This window comes from Rousettus aegyptiacus, unplaced genomic scaffold (assembly GCF_014176215.1).
Source record: "Rousettus aegyptiacus isolate mRouAeg1 unplaced genomic scaffold, mRouAeg1.p scaffold_m13_p_1, whole genome shotgun sequence".
Lineage (NCBI taxonomy): Eukaryota > Metazoa > Chordata > Mammalia > Chiroptera > Pteropodidae > Rousettus > Rousettus aegyptiacus.
The window spans coordinates 25,686,016-25,713,163 of record NW_023416284.1 but is presented as its reverse complement, the minus strand read 5'-3'; the positions used below and the strand labels follow the sequence as shown (position 1 = coordinate 25,713,163).

Genomic DNA, 27,148 nt, shown 5'->3' with positions numbered 1-27,148 from the left:
TAAAAAATTGATTAAAAAATATATAATGTTCATTTTCTCCACTTAATTTTCATATCAAAATGATAGGTTTTTAAAATGTGCACACTCTTTTACTTGCCCCATACACCCAATATGGTCAGCTATATTCTACTGGGAAAGGGTGTAAGATACAATATTGACACAGAAAGTGATATTTCTAATGAATAGTTTACTAATAGCAATATTTTACTAATGCTGCAATTTTTCTTTAATAGCTTGACATGTCCTCAGCCTTTTTTCTCTTTAACTTAGGACATCAGGCATTTACTTTGAAGTGAGGATGAAGATTACATATTAAAATTTAAGAATTTACAGTGTCTGGTTACTTTATTTGTAATATCTAAACAAAGATGTACTATTACACTTAGCAACAAATACTATCACTCACTATGATACACAGCAACTAAAATAAAAGGTCACAGTTTAGGTTAAGAACAAAAAGTTTTATTTTTTATCTGTTCAAAATACAGTTTATCCTTAGTAAGAATGTGTGTATAATAATCCTTAGCTGACAATGGATATACATTTATTATAGTAAAGCTACTTTTAAAAAGTTATATATAGAATCTTTAAACACTATGGTGGAATTTTAAAAATAATTTTAAAACTTAAATCTTTCTTTTTTTAAGGTAAAAATTTCAGTCCACATCTTGAAGTCTATAATACAGACATACTAGCATAAGATGTTCACTCTAGTATTCTTTACAATAAATTGCAAAAAGATTTGGTCAAATAATTTATGGTACAACCACACAACAGAATCCCAAGTAATCACCAAAAAGGAGGTTCTATATATGCAATCTTAAACGTATGTCCAGGATTGCAATATTGTGATTTATATTTGGACTTCACCCATAGTTCCTGGCTCCCCAAACTCTTAAAATTTCCTTAAAAAGTCAAGGAGTCTTTCGTTCTGTTAATGAGGTGACCTGTGGACCCCACCTAAGGGTGGGGGCTGGTTGCCAGGAGAACCATATGGTTAGAGGTTGGAACTTTCAGTCTCCCCGCTCCCACTTCCAGGAAGGAGAGAGGGGCTAGAAGGTAAGTTCAACTGTCAAAGGCCAATGACTTAGTCAATTATGACTATGTAAAGAAGCCTCCATAAAAACTCAGGGCAACAGCTCGTTGGTCCTTTTTAAGAGAGCTTCCAGGTTGATGAACACATGGAGGTGCTGGGAAAATGTTGTACCCCAGAGTGTGTGGAAGCTCTGCGCCCCTTCCTACATACCTCGCCCTATGCATCTATTCCACCTGGCTGTTCCTGAATTACATGCTTTCATAATAAACTGGCGATCCAGTAAGTAAAATGTTTCTCTTAAGTTCTGTGAGCTACTTTAGCAAATTAATAGAACCCAAGGAGAAAGTTTTGGGAACCTTTGATTTATAGCAGTTGGTCAGAAGTACAGATAACCACCTGGATTTATACTTGGCATTTTGAGTTAGAAGAGGGCATCAGTACAGCCAGTCAGTCACAAGTCTAGGTAACAAACCAGGTTTGTGGCTGTTGTTTGTGGTCAGGGGAGGGGGGGGGTGGTCAGGAAGGCACTCTTGTGGGATTAAACCTGTAAAATCTAATGCTATCTCTAGGTAGATTGTGTCAAAATTAAGTTGAATCAATTCTTTGACACCCTGCTGGCATCCTAGAATTGCTTGTTGGTATGAGAAATGACCCTTCCATGTTGAAATGGGGGTCTAGGGAACTCCATTTAATACTAAAATCAGTGTTTAAAAAGTTATGAAAAAAGGATCTCATTTTTGATTAATAAAAAGTCCATTTCAGAGTGTATTTTTATACCTATAGGCAAAAGGCATGGAAAGGCTACAAAGTGGTAAACAGTGTTCCATCTGTGGCCTGCCTGCTCTGATAAAACTATTCTACCAAAAGTATCCTCAAAACCGTTTGTGGCCTTGTCCACTTATCACCTAAAATAAGAAAACTTCAGGGTTTTACCTTCTAGATTTCAACAGATACTACATCTTACATTTATGTTTACCTCTGCTGCACTGACTTTATTGAACACATTTAAAAATATATCCGAAACTTCTGATAAAAAAAACTTACACAGAAGGGAGGGAAAGAAGGGAAAGGCAAATAATCTAAGAAAGAATGAAGAAATGAGAGTGTTCTCTCTGCAAAGGATACTAACGAAAATAATAGCAACGGCCCTAAATAAGAATAAGTAGATTTGCCCTTCTAGAGTGTTGTATACCAGGACAAAACTACTGGCAGGCCTCAAAATGAAGAGCGACAAAATCAATGTGCTATGTATGTGTGAAAGATAATTTTAGCAGCTGTATGAATATGTGAGGAATTAGTACTGCACTACAGAGATTAAAATAGGCCAAGAACGTGACAAAGAAACCTGTTCTCAGCAAAGAGAAAAAGATAATATTGTATCATTTCATATAGAGTTACATATCTGAGGAAAGAAATACCAGATAATAATGTGTCTGATAATATGGAAATTTTTACTTGTACCTACAGGAAACAGGTCCAACCTAATATGGAGTTTGGGTCTTTGAGGAAGCAGTTAACAAGGAAAGTTCTGGGGCAAGCTGATTAACCTCTCTATGCCTGTCTTCCCATTTGTAAATGGAGATGCAAATGATTATAAGGTTTGTAATTTGATTAAAAGATACAAAACATGTCAAATGTAATGTAAGTAGTGTTTGGTACATAATTAGTGATAATAAATTACAGCTATTATTGCTTATATTATGTATGTTTTTTTTAAAAAAAAAAATAGTTTTTCTGTCTCTACTAGTGACGGGCATATTTGCCTGCTGTCACTGGCAGTGACTTGCTTTTCTTCCTACCCTACTCTCTCCACCCCCAACTACTTTCTAATCTGCTCACCCTAAGAAAGCTGATAATCAAGCCAATATGAAAGCCAACATAGCTTTCTTGTAACTAAAATGCATAAATAAAATCTATGACTATCTTGACTTAAAATGCTTGACACAATCCCTGAAGCATTAGGGAGAAATTACTAGATAAGTATACTAAGAATGATCCCAAAACAACTACCTTATAACAATATTTGATTTTACATTTTTAATAGTTTTATTCTGTCTAAAACTGTGAATAATGAAAACTGTTTTGATTTCTAAGCTGTGTAAAGGCTAATAAAATCAAATGAAAGAAAAAAAATTTAACACACCCTTTCCATCTGAAAGGCCTCTCATTTAATGAACTTAATACCAATTATATAATGAACTTCTAAGTTCCTAATTTTAGTTCTAAGTTCCTAATTTTAGTTTGCTGGAAGAAATTAATTAGGTGTCTTAGATACCTAAACAGAGACATTTTTTGAGACCAAATCAACTTACCTGTAGAGACTGAAGAAAGAGTACCCAGACTTCACGTGGCAGTTCACTTTCAGACACTGAAAGTAGTAATTCAAAACAACTCCTACAATATAAATAACTAAGTCAGTATATCAGTCAATAGTTATAATCAAATACAGTATAACAGTGATTCTGGATACATATTTTACATTTGTTCAAACTATTTTAAATTTGTTTTCTACTCTTTGCAATTTTCTTCAATGCTGTTACACTGGAACTTCAATTTTATTTTATTTTTATATATATAGTTTTTTACGTCTACAGCTCCTGGTATTCCTAGGTGATCTTCCATCCAAGTACTAACCAGGCCCAACCCTGCTTAGCTTCCGAGATAAGATGAGATCGGCCATGTTCAGGGTGGCACAGAATGGCTGTAGAAGGCATTTCAACTTTAAAAAGGAAAAATCATAGGGCTTTATAATTACACTGTTGCTTTAATACATTTAGTAAGACTATAAGTCTTTTATAAATCATATTCCAAGCAGTTTTACTTAATTTATTAGGGTGTGGGGAGAGTACCCATATAGGAACCATATTGATTGCAGAAGAAAAAAAACAGGAGCTCATGCTATTGTCAATTCAGCTGATGAAGTAATAAATATATGTAACTCATCTATGCAGGTTCTTGTCACTTGCTGAGGAAGCAGAAAGATTGGCAAGGCCATTTCTTTACCTAATGAGTCAAGGGAGTAGAAAAAGTTTTATTTTTTCTACCCTAACCAATACCCAGAAAAAAATAATGGAGAATTTTTAAAAGGAAATGCATAACAATCTGAATAAACTCAAAATATCCATCAACCAATGCCTCTCTAAAATCTTGCAGACTGCTACTTTATCCCTTAGGAATTAGCACAGGTAGTGTAGAAATTGGGACTTAGAAGGAATAATGGGATTATAAAACCAGAAATGTTTGTGCTCCATGAAAAACATAGTATTAGAGACTTAGGGTTTTGGAGAATAGAAAGAAAAACAGGTGAAGCCAGAGAAAAATAAAACGGATGGCCCAGACTAGAAGTTATCCCAGCGAACAATCTGTAAGCTGAACCAAGGTGATTCCCCAGATAAAAATTGAATAGCTGCTGTGTTTTTTCAATTTGCAGCTGAAAATTGCATTAGAAGTATAATTTTGTCTGCTACTAGGCAGCGAAATATTAAAACAGTAGCTAAATTTTCATGGACTCTTAGGGTGGTAGCCTTATACTGTGCCCTGATATTTTCTGCTAGTAAAATTCTTAGTTCCAATAATATAACTGAATTGCGGAATTTCATGGTGTTTCCCCTCAAGAGTATTCCTCAAAGACTACAAAAATTTTCAGATCTATAATTTGAATTGATCTTTACTAAGGACAGAGAGAAAATATATCATTCTTGGATTCTAAGCCTAAGTCGGAAAAGAGACTCTAGAGGCAATTAAAGATTATGTTGCTTGGCTTGTACTTTGTCTCCTGGGAACCTGAGTATGAAGGCTCAGAGCAAAGGAAATTTCATTCAATGGTATGACTATAATGGTGCTTTGAATAACATGATGCCATAGTAAACAGAAGTCAGGCAAACATTACAACCAAAAGTACTCAGTTTGAAGAGTGATTTAAGTTCTTAAACTTACAATACTAATCTGCCAAGCACTAATAGGACATCTTCACATTCAGTAGTTAAATATGGACGAGCACTGGCAAAGCTTTGGATGGCAAGTCGATATACCTCCAGAAGATACACCATATGTTCTGATGCATTCTTGTTGCTTGCATATTGCAAAAGGGTCTAAAAAATAAAAGTTTTAATTATTTAAAAAATAAAAACAATGAAACATTGTCTTTGTTTCTCTTTTTCTATAGACACATACACCTTTTATTTGCCTTTACAGGTTCTGGGTTGTTAAGAGTATTCTATTTTCATCATTTAATGAGTTGTTTCTGCTGTGTTAAAGAAAAGGCACACTGCTCTTTTGACATGAAAATAAATCTATAAGTAAAGCCATAAAATGCTTATAGTGGTTCTCTCTAGAGGTCTGGAGTTACCACCTCTGAAATTTAAAAATGGGTATCATTAATACAACATTAAATTGAGCACTGACCACGTGACAGGCACTAGGTATACAAGAATAAGACTGATCTCTGCCTTCTACAAGAAGACTTATTCCTGAGTATGGCCCTCAACTCTACAGCTCCATAAAATCTATTTTTTTTCTGCATACATGGAATTGATTAGAAGCTTAATTTATACAAACCAATTTTTAGAAGCTTGATATTATATTTTTATTTTTAATGAAGTTTCTTTAAAAAAATTAACATATAAGACAAACATTAACTTGTTTACAGTGTGGAAATGGTCATTACTCACAGTACCCCATAGGTGAGTACAAAATCTAAAACAAAGAAAAATGGAGCCACAATAAGGCCTGATAAATTACATGTCTGACACTAAGAATTTGTTCAAATGATGGTGAAAAGCTAGCTTATGTTCTCTTGGACAGTGATGGAAAATCACTGCCAAATTCTTGTCTGGGGACTCTCTAGGTTCCATGGAATTGCTCTATTAATATATTTCTTCTAACAACTGATCAGGTTTTGCTTATGATGAACTGATATATCCAGTTACATTAAGACAGGCAGGATACAAGTTTTTCCCCCCTAGAATACACATCCTGACTGGGCTAGGGAGTTCCTAATACTCTTAGTTCAGTACTACTTCTATAGGCAAGTCTTGTTTTTAGAGGGCAGCTTTATCTTGAGTTAATTACATTATGATGTGAATTCATTACCTCCAGAATAATCTCCAGATTCCTAACTTCTTAGCTTTACTTTTTCTGCTTAAAGAACTACATATAGCTGGAGTGGCATTGCAAGATTACACTGAATTTTCTGCAGCTTTAATTTCCACACTTAACAGTACCTATATCGGTTCTGATAACTTAGAACAGACTGGTCTTGATTACTTTAAAAAAAACTTAACCAAGAAATATATGATAAACCACTGTATAGTTAAAGCTCTCTTAATACACTGGATTATTTGATCTTTGCATACCTGAATGATCAAACTAGTTAAGCTATTTTAGTAAACCCATTCAATTATCTTGCTGCTTTACCAGTCATTTTAAAGAAGTGGCCTCCTGCACTTTCAGAAGAGCATTATGCCCCCGTCTAAGCAAATCCTAAATTTTAATAAAATAAGAAAAAAAAACCTGAATAACAGGATCATAAAACTGACCTCTTAACAATCCTCTTCCCAGCTAAATGAGAAAAGGAACACAAAATATGTGCTTATCTATTATGTAAATAAGATTACACCAACTTTCTCTTAAGAAATTTATTAAAATGTAAGAAGATTCTGTTTTAGGTCAACGAATTACTTAATGTTTGTTATGGTTAATCTAAAAACCAGAGAACTTTACAAATTTATATTCACTACCAGACTTTATGCTCCCTGAGGTCAGATATTGTATTTTATCAATCTTTATAGGCCTACCACTCTTCCACCGCTACAGGACATTTTCAAGTCTCACTAAATGTTTGCTGAATACATTCACTATTTTCTTCATTTGAAAAATATTTACTGATAGCCTACTCTACATATTGTGCTGAGTGCTGGGGAAAAAGACGTGTGGGCCCATCCTCGTTGAGCTTTCAGAATGAGTCAACACAACATGACAGTAGAAACGACTCGTAGCTAACGTATGCAAAGAGAAGGGCAAAATACATACAGATGAGGTGGGTCTTGCTACATTCCACCTTTCCATTTAGAATGCTCCTGCCACCAATCTAATTATCTTCTGACACAGACACTCCATTAAGACTTCTGCAAGTTATACCACTTGAACGATTCAATACCCCATGGGTATTTATGTTTACAGTTTGCCCTATATCCCTTTCTATTTTTTAAATATTTCTAAATCTTTTCCCCCTCGTGTGTTAGTTCAGTTAAATAGTGAGGTCTCCTTAACATACTGACTACTGGCATACTCTGGACAGCTGAATGATCACTGGAACAATCTTCGCTATCATTTTTAAAAACGAAAATTAAGATTAATGAATTTATAGCAATCCAAATAATATTTTAACATGTAACAAAATGTAAAACTTCCATCAGAAGCAGTAAAGAAAATGAAGGTCTCTAGAAATTTAAATATTAGACACCAACAAGACTGAAAGAAAAAGAGGAAAATGATAAATATGACTCCCTAGAGTACATTGGCATTCTAAAGAGAGCACATCAACGGCCTCTCCCCTTTGTTTCAGTAAACCAATTTATTTCACAAATGCCATTATGTGGCAATACTGCGCCGGGTACTGAGAATGGACTCTATTCTTGCCCTTAAAAAGCTATGTATGCTGAGAGGTCAGATACACAATATACAAAAAATTAGTCCAATAAGTACCATCTTTGACCATTTTAAACATTATTAATGAGAGCTCCCACTCATATCCCAGGTAGATTCTCTCTCAAGTCCTTGCTATATACATCGACTGCCCTCTTAGACATTTCCATGGGATGTCTTATTTAAATCTCAAACAGAAAACGTCTAAAACAAATATCTTCCCTAGCAAATATATTCTTTCTATGTTCCATCTGCCTCTTTTCAGGAGGCAGTGCTAAAAAAAATTATCTTTGAAACCACACCAAAATGTGTAGATTCAACTTCTTTGCCTCCTGCCCTAAGCTTTATTTCTATAGCCATTGACCTAGACCCAGTCCCCAACATCCCTCACTTGGACTGCTACGACAGTTTACTTCCCTAGGCTAAATATCCTCCATTTCTTTATGTTTTATCACAACATATTTGCATATTAAAAAAATTAAAGCACCAGAGGAAAAAAAAAAAGGACCCGAAAGAACTCAACTAAAATGCTAATATGGCTATTAGAACTCAGTAGGAGAATTATGAACAATTATTTTTGTCTTCATATTTTTCTGAACTTCCCATATTTTCTTTAATAAGCAATATTATGTTTCCAATGAAGGAAAAAATATCTCCCCTCAACCCAATTCTATCTACATACCTTACTCCCTTGTTTCAAAGAGGCTATTCTCTGAAACTATCAAAAAAGGAGAATTTCTTTCAAGGTGGTCATATTTTATGCAGGGATGCATTCCAATTTAAAACTCAAATGGTTTGACTAAATTTCCCATGGAATAATCATAGTTAATGTTTTTGAGTACACAGTATGGGTTAGGCATTTTCTTAAGAGTTTTATGTGCTACTACCATTTAATACAGCAATCCTATGAGCTAGTGATTTATCATCACCCATTTAAAAAATGAGGAAATGAAGGCACAGAGAGATTAAGTTATTTGCCCAAAGTCACCCAGAAGGTAAGTGCTAAATTCAGGATTTGAACTAAAATCAAATGGCTCCAGAGCCTACACTTAAATCACGTTGCTTCATGTCCTTTCAGAATGCACAATTCTAGAACTATTTTAAGTGTATTTTTAAATTCTGCTTTCCCCCCCCTATGTGTTAACTTTAATATTTTGCAGCAAGTAGTATCATGGTCATCATTTGACTTTCTTCCTAAGAGCTTACGACATCTAATTTCCATTTAAACTGACTGCTTCTGGGTAAAATTATCCTGCAGTGGTGCTGACTGACACCCCATACTTTAGAATGCTGGTGGTTCACAAAATGACAAAAGGTATGTGGTATTTATTAAAACTACACATTCTATGGCAATAAAAAATAATATGACCTTTAATAAAGGATTTGCATTATTTCAAATTTTACACATAAAGCAAGAAGCCTTTTTTGATTTTAATTTCTCAAATGAAATTCCTCAAATTAAATAAATATGAGTAAAATGTGACTGCATTATGATAAACAGACTGCCTGCAGGCAGCGGCAACTAAGCTGGGTTTCTGAAGTATGGATCCAGTTTGAAAACGCAAAAGTGAGGGGAATAGGACTCCAAGTAGACAGCAATTTGAACAACCTCAGAAAAGACAACGAGAACAGATGGTGACAAGACTTAAACGTCAGTTGGTGAGGAAGCACTGGAGGTTTCCCATGAAGAGACTAAGCCTGGTTAAGATGAAATGGAATGAATGGGAAGAGAAGAGCTGGCTGCTTACATTGAGAAAGTGGCTAGAGAAAATTAAAACCTTTAGGTCTTTTATATGTGTTGCTACTAGGCCCCACTTTGCACTTTCTATATTAGTTACAGTTGGGTTTTTTAATCCAGAAATATAACTGGCTTATTTATCCATCTACCTATTCATCCAACCATGATTAAATTTCACTGGATTCAATCCATCATCCCAGCCTACCAAGATTATTTTTAGCTACTGATTCTGTCATGGGATTTTAACTACACTTTCTAGCTTCATTTAAAATATTAAAAAATATCATTTACTGTTTTGTCATAAAAATGATATCATTTATCATTTAAAAAATAGAGATGGAAAAGTAAAAAGTAAAATGTCAACCAGCCACACTACTACCACCCAGAAATAGACCACTATTAACAAACAATATTGTTTGAGGCATTTTTATGCCTAAATAAAGGCATTTTAATGGAATCATACTATACATTGTTTTGTAAAAATTTCTTCAACAACAGTATTTCTATAGCTGCACAGCCTTGTATGTGTACCACAATTCAGTACCCAATTCTCTATTTCTGGACATTGTGCTTTCTAACTTTGCATTATTATACATAATGTTGAGAGCATGCCTCTATCTAACTTTTTCCATGTATCCATGACAATTTTCTTAGGATAATGTCCTATAAATGAAATTGCTGGGTCAAAGAATGCTTAATTTTTAAGGCTTTACATACTGCCAAATTCTGTTCCAGAAAATTTGTTCCAATTTACATGTCTATTATTAGTGCAAGATAGTGACAGACTGAGGAACTGTCACAATTATTATACATTACAATTTAAATACAACGTTTGAGGGTGAGGTAGATAGGGGAAATACAATGTTTTTCTTTATTCAATTTACGATTCTTTCGTTAGTGTAGTAGGGGAATAAAATTTATGTTTCTATTATGATATAATCTTAAAATTTAATTACTACAGCATTTGTATGGTATCTTCATCTGGGTTATCAGTACCAGTAAGAAAGACAGTTTAGATGAGAATAGCATCAACAGTTAATTTTAATCTTCCAAAAAATCAAAGAGAAGGGAATAATTCCAATTCATTCTATGAGGGCAGCATCACCCTAATACCAAAGCCAGACAAAGACTACAAGAAAACTACAGAGCAATATTCCTTATGAACACTAACACAAAAACCATGAACAAAAATACTAGCAAACTGAATCCCACAGCTTATTAAAACATTATACACCATGACCTAGTGGGATTTAGTCCTGGAATACAAGGATGGTTTGGCATATGAAAATCAATGTAATACAGTCATGTGCCACTTAATGACAGAGATACGTTCTGAGAAATGTGTCCTTAGGCAATTTTGTCATTGTGTGAACATCACAAAGTATACTTACACAAACCTAGATGGTATAACCTACTACACACCTAGGCTACATTGTATAGTCAGTCTACTGCTCCTAGGCTACAAACCTGCACAGCATATTACTGCACTGAATACTGTAGACAACTATAACATAATGGAAGTATTTGTGTATCTAAACTTATCTAAACATTGAAAAGGTACAAGAAAAAAATGGTATAAAAGACAACAAATGGCACACCCGTAAATGCACTTACCATGAATAGAGCTTCCAGAATGGAAGTTGCTCTGGGTGAGTCAATGAGTGGTGAGGGAATGTGAAGGCCCAGGACATTACTGAACACTACTGTAGACTTTATAAACGCTGTACATGTAGGCTACACTAAATCTACACAAAATATTTTTCTTTCTTCAGTAATAAATTACCCTTAGCTTATATAAAATGGAATAAAACCATGCATACAGTATGCCCACTGCATCCATAGATTCCCTACTGAAGATAAAAATACTATTTACAGAGAACATTTTGATGGTTGACAGATGGGAGGAGGTTAAGGGAATGCATGAAAAAGGAGAAGGAATTAAGCTGTATGAATTGGCAGTTATAAAAACAATCACAGGAATGTAAAGTATAGTATAGGGTAGGAGTCGCCAAATCCCAGGCCACAGACTGGTAGTGGTCTGTGGCCTGTTTAGGAACCGGGCCACACAGCAGGAGGTGAGCAGTGGGCAAGCAAGTGAAGCTTTATCTGTACTTGCAGCCACTCCCCCATGCTAGCATCACCACCTCCGCTCCACCTCAGATCACTGGGCATTAGAGTCTCACAGAAGCACTGGTCCCTGATGCCAAAAAGCTTGGGGATCACTGGCACAAAGAATGTAGTCAATAATATTGTAATAACTATGTACAGTGTCAGATAGGTACCAGACTTACTGGAGTGATGACTTCATAAATTATGTAAATGTTTAATTAATATGTTATACACTTTAAACTAATAAAATATTGTATGCCAACTGTAATAAAAATTTTTTAAATAAGCAACAATGAGAAAACACAGTTTCGATCAAAGGTTGCCTGAATCTTCAGATGTTAAACCTGGGGATACAGAAGCCCAACTGTGTATTTACTGAAAAAAACTTGCATGTAAGTGGGCCCACACTGTTCAAGCCTGTGTTGTTCAAGGGCCAACTGGACACTATTGTGCTACCATCACCAACATCTACAGAACTCTTTTCTTCTTCCAAAGCTATAATTGAACCTATTAAACAATAACGTCCCATTACCCCCTCCATCCATTTCCTGGCAACCACCATTCTACTTCCTGTCTCTATGTGCAATACAGCTTTCATAACATTATATTTTCAATTTAAAAAAGCAAAACAAGAGTGTGGTAATGGCATCAGGATAGACAAATAGATCAGTGGAACAAAACAAAGTCCAGAAATAGACCCACATACTTATGGCTAATTGATTTTCAACAAGGTGCAAAGGCAATTTCTCAATTCAGTGAGAAAGTAGTCTTTTCAACAAATGATACCAGAACATTTAGGTATTCATATTAAGAAAAGAAAAGAAAAGAAAAGAAAAGAAAAGAAAAGAAAAGAAAAGAAAAGAAAAGAAAAGAAAAGAAAGACAGAAAGACAGAGAAAAAGAAAAAAAGAACTTCTATCCATCCTTTATCTCAGAGGTTTTCAACTTTTTTGGCACCAGGGACTGGTGCTCCTATGAGAATCTAATGCATGATGATCTGAGATGGAATTGAGGTGGTGATGCTAGAGCTGAGGAGCAGCTGAAAATTCAGATGAAGCTTTGCTTGCTGGCCTGCTCACCTCCTGCTGTGTGGCCTGGTTCCTAACAGGCAACTGACTGGTACCAGTCTGCGTCCTGAGGGCTGAGGACCGCTGCTTTTATACAATATACAAAAATTAACTCCAAATGGATCACAGATCTAAATGTAAAACGCAAAACAATAAAATTTCTAGAGGAGAACACAGGAGAAAATCTTTGTGGTTTTGAGTTAGGCAGATTTCTTAGACAGTGATAAACTGATAAATAGAACTTTTATCAAAATTAAAAACGTGTTCTGTAAAAGACACTGTTAAGAAAATAAAAAGACAAGCCACAGCCTAGGAGAATATCTTTGCAAAGAATATATTTGATTCTATTTTCCCTAACTTCATTAGCTCTGTGGTTATAGAAGGAATCAATTTAATAGAACTTAATCATGGCTTGGCTGCTCTTATGCCCACCTAGTAACGTACGACTTTTCTTTCCTGTTAACATCTCACCCAGTTTTTCCTGGAAATTCCTTGATAGTATCTCATATGAGTTCATCAACAGATCTGACTAGAACTTGTGACTTCTACCATATTCTGAGACAGTTGTTCTACTTCGGCTCATCCTTGTTAGGATATGCTCTCTATAAACCAGTGAAGAACACCTTAGCTGTTCCCCATGCCCACATCACCACAATGGAATCCGTGCCATGGCCAAGGGAGTTCCTTCCAGAGAAACCCAAGTGAACTGAAGGCAGAATGTGTATAAGTCACAAGTGATACAAATCACCATGCCCAATCTCTCCACTCTTTGCCATCTAAGCCTCATTTTTTAAAAAGGAATATATTTGATAAAGGGTTTATGTTCACACCCACGCATATGCACATACACACACACATCTCTCAAAACTCAACAGTAAAAAACAAACAATCCCGTCTTTTCTAATATGCAATAGATTTGAAGATACTTCATCAAAGAAGATAGAAGGGTGGTAAGTAAGCACATGAAAACATAGGCAACATAATGTCATTATGGTAATGCATATTAGAACCACGATGAGCTATCACTAATTTTAGAACACCTAAACTTAAAAAGACTGAACCCAAATACTGACTAGGAGCTCGAAAACTAAGAACTCTTATGCATTGTAAGAGTGGAAACGTAAAATGATACAGCTAACTCTAAAAGACTTGTCATATGATCCAAACATGCTACCTAGGTATTTAACAGAGAAAGAGGAAGCATTTGTCCACACAAAGGCTTATACAGGAAGGTTCACAGCAGCTTTGTCTGGAAACAAGCCAAATGTCTATCAACAGGTAAATGAATAAGCAAATAATATATCCATACAATGAATACTAAGCAATAAAAGGAATTAATTATTAATATAGAATGTTATTCATGTTAATAAATTCATTTATTAACATGAATTTCAAAATAATTATACTGATGAAAAAAGCCAAACAAAAAGAGACTATGTAATTATATTTATATAAAATTCTAAAAAATGCAATCTAATCTATAGACAGAGAGCAAATTGATAGTAGAGTGAGGATGGAAGGATATGTAAAGGAAGAAGATAATAGGAAATGCAAAGAGATAGAAGAAACTTCTAGGGGTGTGAACATATTCATTATCTTAATTACAGTAATGGTTTCATGGAACATAGGTATGTCAAAACTTATCTACTGCACATTTTAAATATGAGCAGTTTATTGCTTATCAATTATACTTCAAGAAAGCTGTTTTGTAAAAAAAGACAAATGGGCATGAAATGCACAAAATCATAAAATGAATTTAAATGAATTTTACATTTCAACTGTCAGATTTATGATTTTTACTGCAATAAAATGTAAAACTGCTATGCCTAAGATAAACTGGAGAGAAGACAATTCCAAAGCGTATGACCAACAAAAGAGTCATGTTTAGAACACATAATTTCATAAAAACTTTTAAGAAAAAAGACAATAAAACTGAAAAATAAGCAATAAATATACACTAGAAAGATAAAACAACTCACAATTAAACAGAAAAAAAAAAAATTAAAACCACAATGAGATACCACAGTCCACCCCCAGAATGGCTAAAATTAAACTGTCTGACTATATCGAGTATTTGCAAGAATGTGGGGTAATGGTAACTTTTATACACTGAAATTGTTATAAACTACTTCAAATACTTTGGAGAATAACTTGGTGGTATTTATTACAGTGATAGGCCTATATATAAACTTGGCAATTCCCCTGTAAGCATATGTCCTAAAGAAATTTTGACACCCATGTATCAAGATATTTGGAAAGGTGTTCACCCCACCAGTTAATGTAAATGTCTCTAAATTCATCAATTAAAAAAACAGACAAATGAACTGTGATATATTTACATAATAAAATACTACACACCAGTGAAAAATGTACCAAAGCTATACATACCAATAAGCCTCAGAAACATTACATTGAATTTTAAAAGCTTTAGAATAATACATATAATACATCATTTAAGTAATACTGAAAAACAAAATAATACTACATATTGTATCAAAATGCACAAATAAATTTTAAAAAGTAAAGAGATGCAGGGGGATGATTAAATTAATAAGGATGGTGGTGAGAGATAGATGATATCTGTGAAAAGATACATAGGTAGCTTCAATCAATTTTAGGCTGTGTTATTTTAGTACCCTTTACTACTTTGTATGTTAGAGATATTTGATTTTTTAAAAAGTAACATACCCCTCAAAGTTTAAACAAAATCGATTTCAATCTAGATTCTTATACCCAGCTAGACTAACACAATCAAGCTAGAGACTTCAGGAAGCTACTGAAGGGTATCTCCCTCACATTCAAAGCCAAAAAAAAAAAACAAACACACACACGAGGGCCAGCAAACAGATTATTTAACAAGGAAGAGAAGCAAAGACAAGTACTAAAACAACAACTGATCAATTGAAAATTAATTTAAAAGGGTAACGTGTAAGTATGAACTGTATAAAAACACAAGACACATAAAGTGAATATCTCACTAATTCTTCACTGAAATGCAACAAATGACAATATTTTAGTAATTCTTTCAAAACTTTTTCTATACATTGTTGCTTTATAAAATGAGATAATATAGTTTTCTTTTTAAATAATAGATCTTGAATATCCTTTCATATCAGTACACAGAGCACTATTTTTGCCTGTTTAAATTTTATTTGAAAAAATGCTGAAATACACAATAATTCACAAAAATAAAATTCACACACCACTTTAAAATTACGTATGCAATAAAGACATGAAGGATCACACCTGTGGTTCCATCTAATTCCACCCCTGCTCCCCACCCCCCAAAAAACCCCTATAAACAAGTTAATATATATGCATTATTTACATAGACAAAAGTTTTCCCATTCTTTGTGATAATCTCCTGTGCTCAAATGTTTTATGGCTGTGGAATATTCAAAGGGTACTTATTTTTTGACATTTCCAAACCTAAAATATCTTATAAAAGCCCTCATCCAGTCCGAAATGGATTCCTGGCATTCCTACTCTCCCTTAAATTAGCTGGGTCTTCTCTTCTTAATCACACACTTGCTTCAAATTTTAGTCTGGCAACCAACACCAATGAAGATGGTTATAGAAAAGTGGCATGGAAAATCATGTCTTTAAAATCTACATTGAGTGGTAAAGAGCAATAATATTATTGCCTATTCAAAACTATTTATATTAGACTTCCAAATGTTATACGATAGACATTGGGAATTGTTTTACTTATGCTTCTATTACCTAAAAATTTTTTTGGAAGATGGATAAATACACACGACCATCAAACAATGACTACTAATTATTATATCATAAGCAAATGTAGTATGAAAAATTGTTTAATGGTTAGCCTCTCCACTAGACAATAAACTCACAGAGAACATGAACCACATGTTTTTATCTCACTGTATACCAGAAGCCAACACAGTGAATATCACATAAAAGGTTATTCTGAAATTACTTGCTTTTGATGCTTTGCACTATTATTAAAATATTTTCTAACTTATATGTTTGATTAAAACAGTTTTTAAGGTACGCATCTTTAGAATGAAATATGCCTGTATAGTACTAAAACAAATTCAACTAAGTAGATTTGATTCCAAATTCTCACTGCTTCATTCAAACCCTAGCGGTAGAGGAAAGTAGAATGTTGACCAAATTGCACTTGTGGATATTTTTTAAAAGGGGATGTTTAGATTATAATTTTTAGAAGAGTGCACACATCAAATCATGATACTCTAGTTCTGAATTTTGTATGTTGGTAAATAAATATGTCAAAGTTCAGAACTTTATTGAAATTATAACCTATTCTGATCCTCAGCTAACGTCCTAGACTGAAAGTTTCCCCCTTAAAAGTTTGAAATTGGAAAGGGAATGAGCTAGATAATCTCTAAAATTCTTCTCTGAAACATAAGATTCCATGATTCATGAAAATATGGCTAACTTCTCCCCAGGGACTCAAATCCAGTGTGTTATAAATTCAAATCACTTTTGATATAGGAATCTTCCAACAAAATGAACTACATAATTTAAATCCTAAACAATAAATCAAGTTAAAACCAATAGCCAAACGAATAAAAAATATTTCATATAGGATGATCTGTTGGTTGCTACAGGTCAAATCCATTATATCCACTATAAACCCCAAAGGGCTTCCATATTGTTTCAAAATGTAATAGAAATTCACTGTAAATTACATTTCTAGTCTACAAAGCTCATCATAGGCTCTCTGAATCTAACACTATGCTAGCAAATGCTATGTAAACATCTAGCAAACTTTTTTCTATCAACGGGCTGTATATTGACAGGAAAGTGGAGGAAAGGTGCTCTACATGAAATACCTCTTTAAAACAATATTCAGAACAGAAAAGAAATAAAGAAACTGACACTCCGTGTACCTATCTGCTACCAAAAGCTATGCTAAGGGCAGTGTTACACTGTCCCATTTGATCCTCACAATAACCTATGGGGTAGCTTTCTATTACCCCAAATTTTATAAATAAGAATACTGATCCAAGGCAAGGTTTACGGTCACAAGAGTGACCTTATGAAATGAGGATTTAAAATGAACTCTCCTAACTTCAAACATACTTTCTATTGCATACGTTACCCATTGTATGAACAAACATGAGACTGACCAAATATGTTTGATCCACATTTACTGTTAAACTTTATGTATTTTCACTTTCTGCTTTAAGTATTTAAACATCTTATTTTAAGCTTTTAGAATGAGCATGTATGAATTGGAGTCACAAGAAATAAAATACATATATTTAGTTTATTACTTTAAGACTTTAGTATTTAAAATATATACACAAAAGAAGCAAATTAATGAAAATGAAGTCACAAATAAAAACATGTCTTTTTTTATACAATCATATATTAAAATACTTAATTCCCAAGCTAGGCCATTCATTCTATCACATCTGTGCCCATGTAACTCTTATCGGTGCCCATGTAAATGAAGCATTATTGTACCGGGTAATGTGACACTCAGGTTATTTCCTCAAGAGTAAAAATACAATGAATTCAAATGTCAGTACAGTAACCTAGAAACCTCCCCCCTCAAAAAAGGTATTAAAAAAAATATGAGAAAAATCAGACATAAAACAAAAGCGAGGAGAAATAGACAAATACATTACTAGTTCCCAAGCTAGCTATGTTGCAGAAATATTGGTAAACCTTGAAATAACCTTGAATTCAAGATATATCTGAAATATAATTCATTCTCAACTTCTAAAAATTTTAATACATTGAAATATTTTTTGTATGGGACGATAACTTAAAACCTATTAAAACTTTGGCGGAAACTTCTTCATAGAAAGCTCAGTCATATTTTAGACTGAAACTAGGGAATCAACACTCAGTAGTATACAGAAACATAAAGAATCAAGTCTTCACCACAGCATTTTACTTTACTAAAATGAAAGAAAAGCATGTGACTTTTGGTCTGGTATAGAGTTTAGAACATGGTAAAATGTTAAATGTTTTGAACCTGCCAAATTTGGCTAATGCTGTTCAACTCTAATGTCTCTCTAGAAGATTCCCAATGCACCTAACCACATAAAAGACATTAAAAAAAAACATTTATCTACTATTATTTCAACTTATATGAACCCAGAATCCTTATTTCAAGAAGTACTTACATATATATTACATATATAACATATATGAACAAAATACAATTTAAGAAATGCTGACATAACCAGAACAACAAGGGCTCTGGAGTCTAAAGACTTTGCCATAGCTTACTAGCTGTGTGACCCAAGGAAAGTTACCTAACTTCCCTGGACCTCAGTTTCTTTCTGTAAAATGAAAATAATACCACCTACCCAAGTGCTTGGCACATAAAAGATGCTCAATAACTTAAATAGCTCCTCTAATTTTTCATATAATGGTTTGAATATTGACTTTAAGTCAGCAATGACAGTTTTAGGAATCTATTTTTTATATCTTCTCGCTCAATCCCTTATCTATGTATGTTTAGGTTTTTCAGTATGGTGTCAATCATATCCAAAATGAATGCTTCAATCTGGCAAAGCAAACGGTGGAAAAAGTTATTACTTTAAATATTTGTGGAATACAGGCAGCCATGGGAAGTTCTTAGAAAACATAAAATAAAAATGAGGTTCTACTCTTAGGTAATCAAGATACAAAGAACAATAAGGTCTGGTCCCTGCTGGGAAGCAGCATAATCTGGTTGACAAAAATGTCCCTGTCTCTTGATAAAGACATGTAAAACTTGCCTGTTACCCTGAAGAAGTCTAGTCAGGAATTTAAGGAATGGAGGAGGTAAAAGATCAATATTGTTGAATACCCTTTAAGTGCTAGGATTATTTTAGGCACTGTGTAAACAAAACAGTCAAGTCTCGTGATGCTTACATTCCAGGTAGGGAGACAAATACACACATCAGAAAGTATAAAGCAATGAAGAAGGGTAAAGCAGTGCTAAGGAGTTGGAAGAAGATGGGAAAGTGCTAGTTTAGATGTGACAGTCAAGGAAGACCTCTGGGAGAGGTGACAAGTGTCTAGAACTGAATGAAAACAAAGCACATTATAGTTTACTAATGCCTTTGCGGTCTTGAAATAAGTCAGTGCTTTCTATTTAGCCTTTTAAAATTAACATTGGTCAGAAGAGCATGATTCACAGGTAGACACAGAAATCACTACGGGTCACAGTATACAGCAAGAGACTGGGTGGTACCATAGTAAATGACAGCACCCAAAGTTCCCACTGCTTCACAAGTCACATTTATAATGTTTTGGTCATATGCACTGCAAAGCTAATTTTTGCTACTATAACTACCTGTCATTTAGTTTCTATTTAGACATCTTCCAAGAGACAGCAGCACAAGAAGAAAAGCAAATGCATTAAGTTATTTAAAATAAATGAAAAGGGTAAACCTCAAGAATCTTCATGGCCGCCAACTGCAAGGAGTTAGGAAGACTGATTCTCCTCATCTCAACATTTCCAAACTGTTGTCCTATTAGACTCCTAACTCTTCCTCAATACTATAATTCCTCCCATTTTCTCCTCAACACTAACCTCCATTCTACACATGTAAATGTGTATATCATTATGTGAATGTAAACTAAATTGATGAGTAATTTCTCCAAGAAATCTATCCTGTTCCTTCACAGTAATTTCTTATGGTAAAATTGATTTTTAACATACTAGATTTTACATTAGATATTCCTCTTAAAATACTCATCTCGAGTATAGCATGAAGTCCCTATAATATAATTCATTCAATAATTACTGTGCCTAGCATTGTATTAAATGCTAGATACCAAGAATACCAAAAACAAAAACAAAACAAAAACAAACAAACAACAACAACAAAAAAAGCCCACACATTCCTGTTGGCTTACTAGACGGTATGAGACAAAATGGAAACAAATATTCAGGCACCACACTTATGTTTGAGATGCTACTGTAGTATACTTAATGAAAGAACTACCTCTTTCTGTCTGCTGAAATTTTAAAAATGGTTCTGACTGTTGGTTAATATTTGAGCCAGGTTTTAAAAAGATAATAGGCAGATGGGGAAGGGAGGACCCTGGGGTTAATCAAGCAGACTAAGTGACACTCCTGGTGAAATGGACCAAAAAAAAAAAAAGAGGCTTGAAAAGTGGGAGCTGAGGAAGGAGGGAGGGGTTCAGATTCTAAAAGACCTTGTACACTAAACAATTGGGTCTGAATTTTACCTTGCCTTTGAGGCAAGAAACCACCGAAGAATTTTAGGGAACGAAATGACTAACAAGATTGTATTTACGATTTAAAAAGAACACCAAAATGGATTGTAGGTAAGTCCAATCAGAAGGCAAGGGAGATAAGTGAAGAGGTTGCTGCACTAGGATACCATGAAGACTAAACTAAGACAATGACAAAAAAAAAAACAAGAGTTAAAACCCTAGGTATGTACAAAGTATCAAAAGAACAACCAACCAGGAGGAAATCTATTTAGTGAAATTAAAAAATTCAGAGGAAGTGACATTTGTACTGGGCCCTAAGGAAGGAAAATGCACCATGCAGAGAGAAATAGATAGAACATGAGAGAAAAGGACAGAACAGTACAATGAAAAAGAAAGACAACAAAAGAATGCTTGATGACCTGTAATCTTGTTAAAGTAGTAATTCTATCCTTTTGGAGATCCGTAAGTTAGTTGATAAATACCTACTGAAAGCCTAATATGTCTTGGATCTTGAACAATCAAATGAAAATTAAGATCATCTTTCCCAAAACAATGCACTTGGAAATTCACAAACAAAATTTTATTCATGGAAGAAACTGAGATCACACTTTGGTCTAAGTAAAGTAGCCCTGAATAAGAGTAGGATTAGGGTAATGAAACTGGCTAGGTATGAGCTGAAAGTAAGCTGAGGGCAAGGTTGTAAAGGCTTTTTATTCCAAAACTAAGAAATCCGGATAACTCAGGCAATTCTGAGGGTGCTGTTTTTTACAGAGACTGTCTTATTTAGTCCACACAACAATGCATTTACACAGAGAACAATAAGTACTATTATTGTTCCATTTGCAAATGAGAAAACTAAGGCTTAAAAAAAAATAACATGCCCAAAGTTAGACAGCTAGTTTAAATGGAGAAGCCAGTAGTATGCCTATCTAATTTAGACCCTTTGTATCCATCCAATCCCTAATCTAGAAAAACTGGAATACATATATGCAGTACTTACTTATTTTAACATTAAATATTTACAAAGTCACTGTGAGTCTAGAACCTAAAAGTATCTTATAAAAACAAGGTTTACTCATGAAACTATTTTGCCCGGTAGTCTCAAAGTATAATCATTCACTCCAAAACCTCAAGTTTGTTAATGACTACTTTAAAAGTCTTCAAAATTTGTGTTACAAATAGAACAATTGGTTGTAAAACTGGTAATTTTGGTTCCCAAAATATAGCAAAAATTTGAGATATCATCAATTTTTTAGCAAAACAAAGGAAGGCTGTTTTCTGGAGTTAATCTTATCCACACTGTCTGGCAGATGATGTTTTCAGAAAAGGAACTGAGGGAAAGAAGAGAACACACACACACACACACACACACACACACACACACACACACACGACATCCCAGAGTCACTGAATACAAATTTTCACAGAATACAATTTGATCTTAGTACCATTTTCTTAGTAACTATTACTTCTAAACTTTTGCTTTTATCATCTTCACAAACTTCAGAAAATTGAAAACATGCCCAGAATGAGACAAGTTTCTCTATCCTTTCATATGTTAGTTTATTTCTTGATTTGGTGCAATTCCAAAGAGAAAGCCATTTCTTTTTAAGTGCTACAAGAAAGGGAGAGAATATGGTCCCAGGCTGTTGCAGGAGGAATCTACCTGACAAAATTTAAGTCTCTGGGACAATATTTCTAAACTAAACGCCTGATGATATATTTGTGGCAATTAAGCATCCCAGAGAACACAGGTTAGGCCTTTACGATATGATAATGTAATGCTATTACTTATCTTTACACATTATGTGCTCCAAGAGGGCAGGTTCCCATCTCCAGTACGTAGTGCAATATCGGGTACCATAAACAATGTTTCTTATTTTGCTTTTCAAATGTGAAACCAAGACCTATTAAGCCAAATTTGGATGGTGGAATTTTTCCTGCTCCATTATAAAATTAAACAACGAAAAAGTCACTCTAAGTTGACTTTATCTGGGCTACTGGGGGAAAAAAGTGACAAATTTATTGCATTAAGCACAGAGAAGAGTTGTATGTAAACTTTCTATTCTGTTTGTATGAAGCATTACAAGGAGATAAAGATCAGAAAACAATACAATTTCAGTCTTAGTTTGCCTAAGATTATTAGCTAATAAGTGGTAGAGTCACAATTAAAATTCAACTCTCAACCCTCTGTGCCTTCTATATCTACTACAACAACCTCACAGGAACACCTTTTCGTATTTCATTTATTAATCCAAAAAACGTTTGGGGAAAAATTTTAGGCACCCCCCCCCAAAAAAAATTCATAGAAAAGACAAAGCACAAAAGTACTTTCTTTTAAAATTTCTCTGTGCCCTCACATTTTTAGGTGTGACCAAGACTCAAGATGTTAAAACATTCATTTAAAATAAAATGGAAGCTGCAAGCACTAAGCACAAAGAATATATATATACACGTGTGTGTGTGTGTGTGTGTGTGTGTGTGTGTATGATATCCTCTGACAAGTTTCAATCTGATTGGGTACATCCATTCTAGGAAGACAACTCAAGCTTAAGAAGTCTAACCCCAAATCCACAATTCTCCTGCCCTCCTCCCCACTACTTCTTGTCCAATTAAGCTCCCCCTTCTCCCCAAGCACTCTGTGTTCCTTTTCATCTCCACCTTTGGCAATGGAATGCTACACACACACACACACACACACACACACACACACACACACGCCCCCCATTCACATGGCTCATTTTCATCTTTTCAGCCATTGAGAGTTCCTTGATCACCCTATCTAAAGTAACGTCTCCCAGTTACTTCTTTCTAAGCACATATTGCAATCTATAGTTAATCTTTTTATTTACTTTTACTAGCTAATTACTGTTACCATTAGGAGGTCTCATGAGGGCTCTTCCCTCACCACTGTCTCTACAACGCCTCCTTTACCATTATTACCAAAACTGTATTGGAAATCATGTTACTTCTACCAGCTCCCCTCGAATGTAAGCTCATCAGGGGTAAATGCCTTATTCACATTTCCTCAGAACTTTGTAAAGTGCTTGGCACCATCTTATGGAGTCAGTAAAAGTTTATAGGACAGATGTGTGCATTAAGTACAAATGATCATTACAAGTGAAGAAGACAAAGAACGATTACACCTTAACGTTTCAAAGTGCGGGGAAATGCTGCAGGTTGTAGACATAAAAATTGGAGTGAAACAATGTATGGAAAAGATTAACAAAGACAAAATTCCATTCAAAGATGAGGCACGGTCTGGCTCAGCAGAATGTAGGTTGAGAAAAACAATCAAGCAAGTCGATTTTTGATTCTCCTCTGGACTCAAAGAGCAAACTGTCCCCTAAAATTATAAGTTTGGAACACTGCAATTTATTCAACATAGTCAACTATTCATTAAGAGACCAAGAGCCAAGACACTACGATTATTCTAAGGTATACCAGGTAAGGAACAGAGGGGTGGCTCTAACATCTGACATAATAGCAGAAGTAGAAATAGTAATCGTATATATCTTTAAATCTATTAAGAACTCGAAAACATTGAGACAAATCTCGGAGTGATCATGGAGACTAAATAAACATACCAATAAATACGGAATCATAGGTTAGAACCCACTATGGCACAGAAATGATCACACGACTGCCAAGAGACCACACCACATCTTTCTCGATTCCCTTCTACTCAAGAGATCCTAACAGTCACTACAGGCTCACTGGCTTCATTCCTGGTAGCAAAATCCTCAAAGGAATACATGAGAATCGAAAGAAAAGCTTAAATGGCAAAAAAGAAAAAAAAAAGAAAAAAGAAAAAACCAAACAACCAACCGGCTCCGCAATTCCGAACCAGAAAGCCCCAGACGCCTTTCAAAGCCAACTATCTGTCATACCTTTTAGGGACCCAGCAGCCTCTGACTCTAAGGATAAGGGTCTGGGCCCAACACCTATCTTCGGATTATTCAGGAAAAAACAGGTTTTCCAGTTTGGAGATCTACACTCTACTCAAAAAAGGATCTTCTGGCAGGAACGCGCAATCAAACCCTCAGCGGGCAATGGCGCTCCAACCACCCAGCCAGGGCACAGACAACGGCGACAGGGCACGGCCCTTCCAAGGAGCCGCCGGCGCCCTCGGAGCTCTTAGTCTGGCCCAGCGCAACCCGCCCTGACGGTGGCTAAAGTCGGGCAGTGGCGGAGGGGGGCTAGCGGTTCAGTTTCCGAGCTGGGCCTCCCCGGCCCGGGGGCGCGGCGAGACAGGGAGGTAACGCCTCTCAGTCCGGCTCCAGCTGCGGCAACGGATCCGGAGCCTCGTCCTCTGGCCTCCTCGCCCCGCTGCCCTCAGTCAGCCCCTCACCTGGCAGAAGCTCCGACAGTATTTCAAAGATGAGACCTCCGACACCTCTTGCTCCCTCAGTTCTGTCTCCAGCTGCCACAGACACGGTCGCAGTCCCGGGGCTCCTGGCGCCGGAGACGTAGGCCGCTGACCCCGAGCCATGGACTCGGTCTCGGTTCCGTCCCCAGCCCCGGCCCCAGCCGGAGCCTCAGCCCCAGCCCCAGCGGCGGTGGCGGCGTCTCCCTTTCCGTCCGCCATCTTCCCACGGCCCAGCAGCGCGTAGGCAACCAACCCACGTGACTCAACCCTGACCCCGCCCCCATTCGACCGCGCGTGGTGACGCACTCCTTGGCGACGCGGGCGCCCGCCAGATTCCGTCACTGGGACTCCCGACGCTCCTCCTTTTGGCGGACACTCCAACAGACGCCTTGGCAACAACCTGGCAACAACTGGCCACAGAGGCTCTTTCCCACCTCAGTCTTTTGAAATCATTTATTGTAATGGGGTCACCGAGCCGGACATACCTGTAGACTTAATCTAGATGTGAGGGGGATGACATTTGAGCTGAGGTCTGAAGAACGAGATAAAGGTAGCCTTGAGAATAGCCTTAGAGAAAAGCATCACTAAAAGAAAATAAGCAAAGGTTGTGAGGCCAAAATGAAGACTAGCTCCTTGGGAACGTAATTTATAACAGAGAGGCCATTACAAGTCAGTAAAGAAGGCATGAACTCAAATAAATGGCGCCGAAACATTTTTTCCAAAACGGAAAAAAAATAAAAGTAGAGTTCTACTTAAAACTGTATCCAAATATAAATCCCAGATTAATTAAATACCTCAAAATAGTTGTCGGAAAATATGATATCAAAATAAGAATTTCTTAAGATCCAAAAACCATAAGGGAAAATGTTAGATTTGACTGTTACTTTGGCAATAACAGAAATTTTAAAAGATGGCACATAAAGACAAGCCAAAGACTAGATGATATTTACTATACACACAAACACATACACATACACACACACATATATCCATCAAAGAATTAAGATCCAGAAGTTACCAAAATCAAAAGGAAAAAAAAAAAAGCGAACAATTCAATACAAAAGTAGATAAAGGATATACAGAGTTCACCAAAAAAGAAAGCTGGCCCATAAATCCATGAAAAGATATTTAACTTCATTATATCAAAGTACAAATTAAAATGAGATGTAATTCTATACCTATCAGATTGGCAGAAATTTTACATTTGTATCATGTTTTAGGATTGAGGAAAACTGAATTTACATATTGCTGGTGGAAGTAAAAATTGGTACATCACTTAGGAGAAGAATGTATATTATTTAATAAAATCGAAGATGCACATGTCCTGGGACTCAGCAATTCCTAATAATAATAGTCAATATTCATTGAGATTTAATATATACTGGGCACTTATCTAAGTTCTTTACACATATTAACTCACTTAATCCTACTAACAACACCTTCATTTTACAATTTTGGAAACAGAGGCACAGAGAATTTAAGTTACTAGCCAAAAATGACAACTAGTAAGTGATGGTGCCTGGAATTCAATCCCAAGTAGTCTTCTCCAGAATCTGACTGTTTAACCACTAAATTGTGATATTCACTGAAGCACTATTTAAACAACCTAAATGTTCAATGGTAGAGAGATGGATAAATAAATTATGGTATATTCATACTGAAATGTTGTACAGCCTGTAAGTGAATAAATTAAAACTGCATACATCAACATAGTAAATATGGAACACATAAAACATGATAAAATGAAAATTTCAAAGAACATATCATTTCATACTATTTTAAAAACATGAATTTTAAAAACATGCAAAACAAATGTTCAAGTGGTAAAAAATATTAAAACAAGGAATGGCATATATTACCTTTAGAATGGCAGTGCCATGGGGAAGGAGGGAGGGAGGTGTAAGAGGCATTTACTGCACCTGTAATGTTTTATTTATTTTTTTTAATCTGAAGCAAATATTCAATCACACCAGGAGCATTAAGCACCTGTTATGTCCTGGGCACTTTCCC

At 35.3% G+C, this 27,148-nt stretch overlaps 1 protein-coding gene and 1 pseudogene across 3 annotated transcripts in view; both read right to left on the bottom strand.

Annotated features, from left to right (window-relative positions):
* RLF (RLF zinc finger) overlaps nucleotides 1-25,383 on the bottom strand; it is a 66,687-nt gene extending 41,304 nt beyond the window's left edge. The window contains exons 1-3 of one of the 3 annotated variants that reach the window (XM_016140065.2): nucleotides 25,121-25,383; nucleotides 4,973-5,127; nucleotides 3,349-3,430 (exon numbers count right to left, since the gene is read on the bottom strand). In XM_016140065.2, coding sequence (XP_015995551.1) covers nucleotides 3,349-3,430; nucleotides 4,973-5,127; nucleotides 25,121-25,357 — 474 coding nt within the window. In that variant the 5' untranslated portion in view covers nucleotides 25,358-25,383. The remainder of the gene's footprint in view (nucleotides 1-3,348; nucleotides 3,431-4,972; nucleotides 5,128-25,120) is intronic. The other 2 variants (XM_016140064.2, XM_016140066.2) reach the window with 2 other exon arrangements.
* LOC118605439 lies at nucleotides 3,622-3,745 on the bottom strand (annotated as a pseudogene).
* Nucleotides 25,384-27,148: the final 1,765 nt, after the last annotated feature.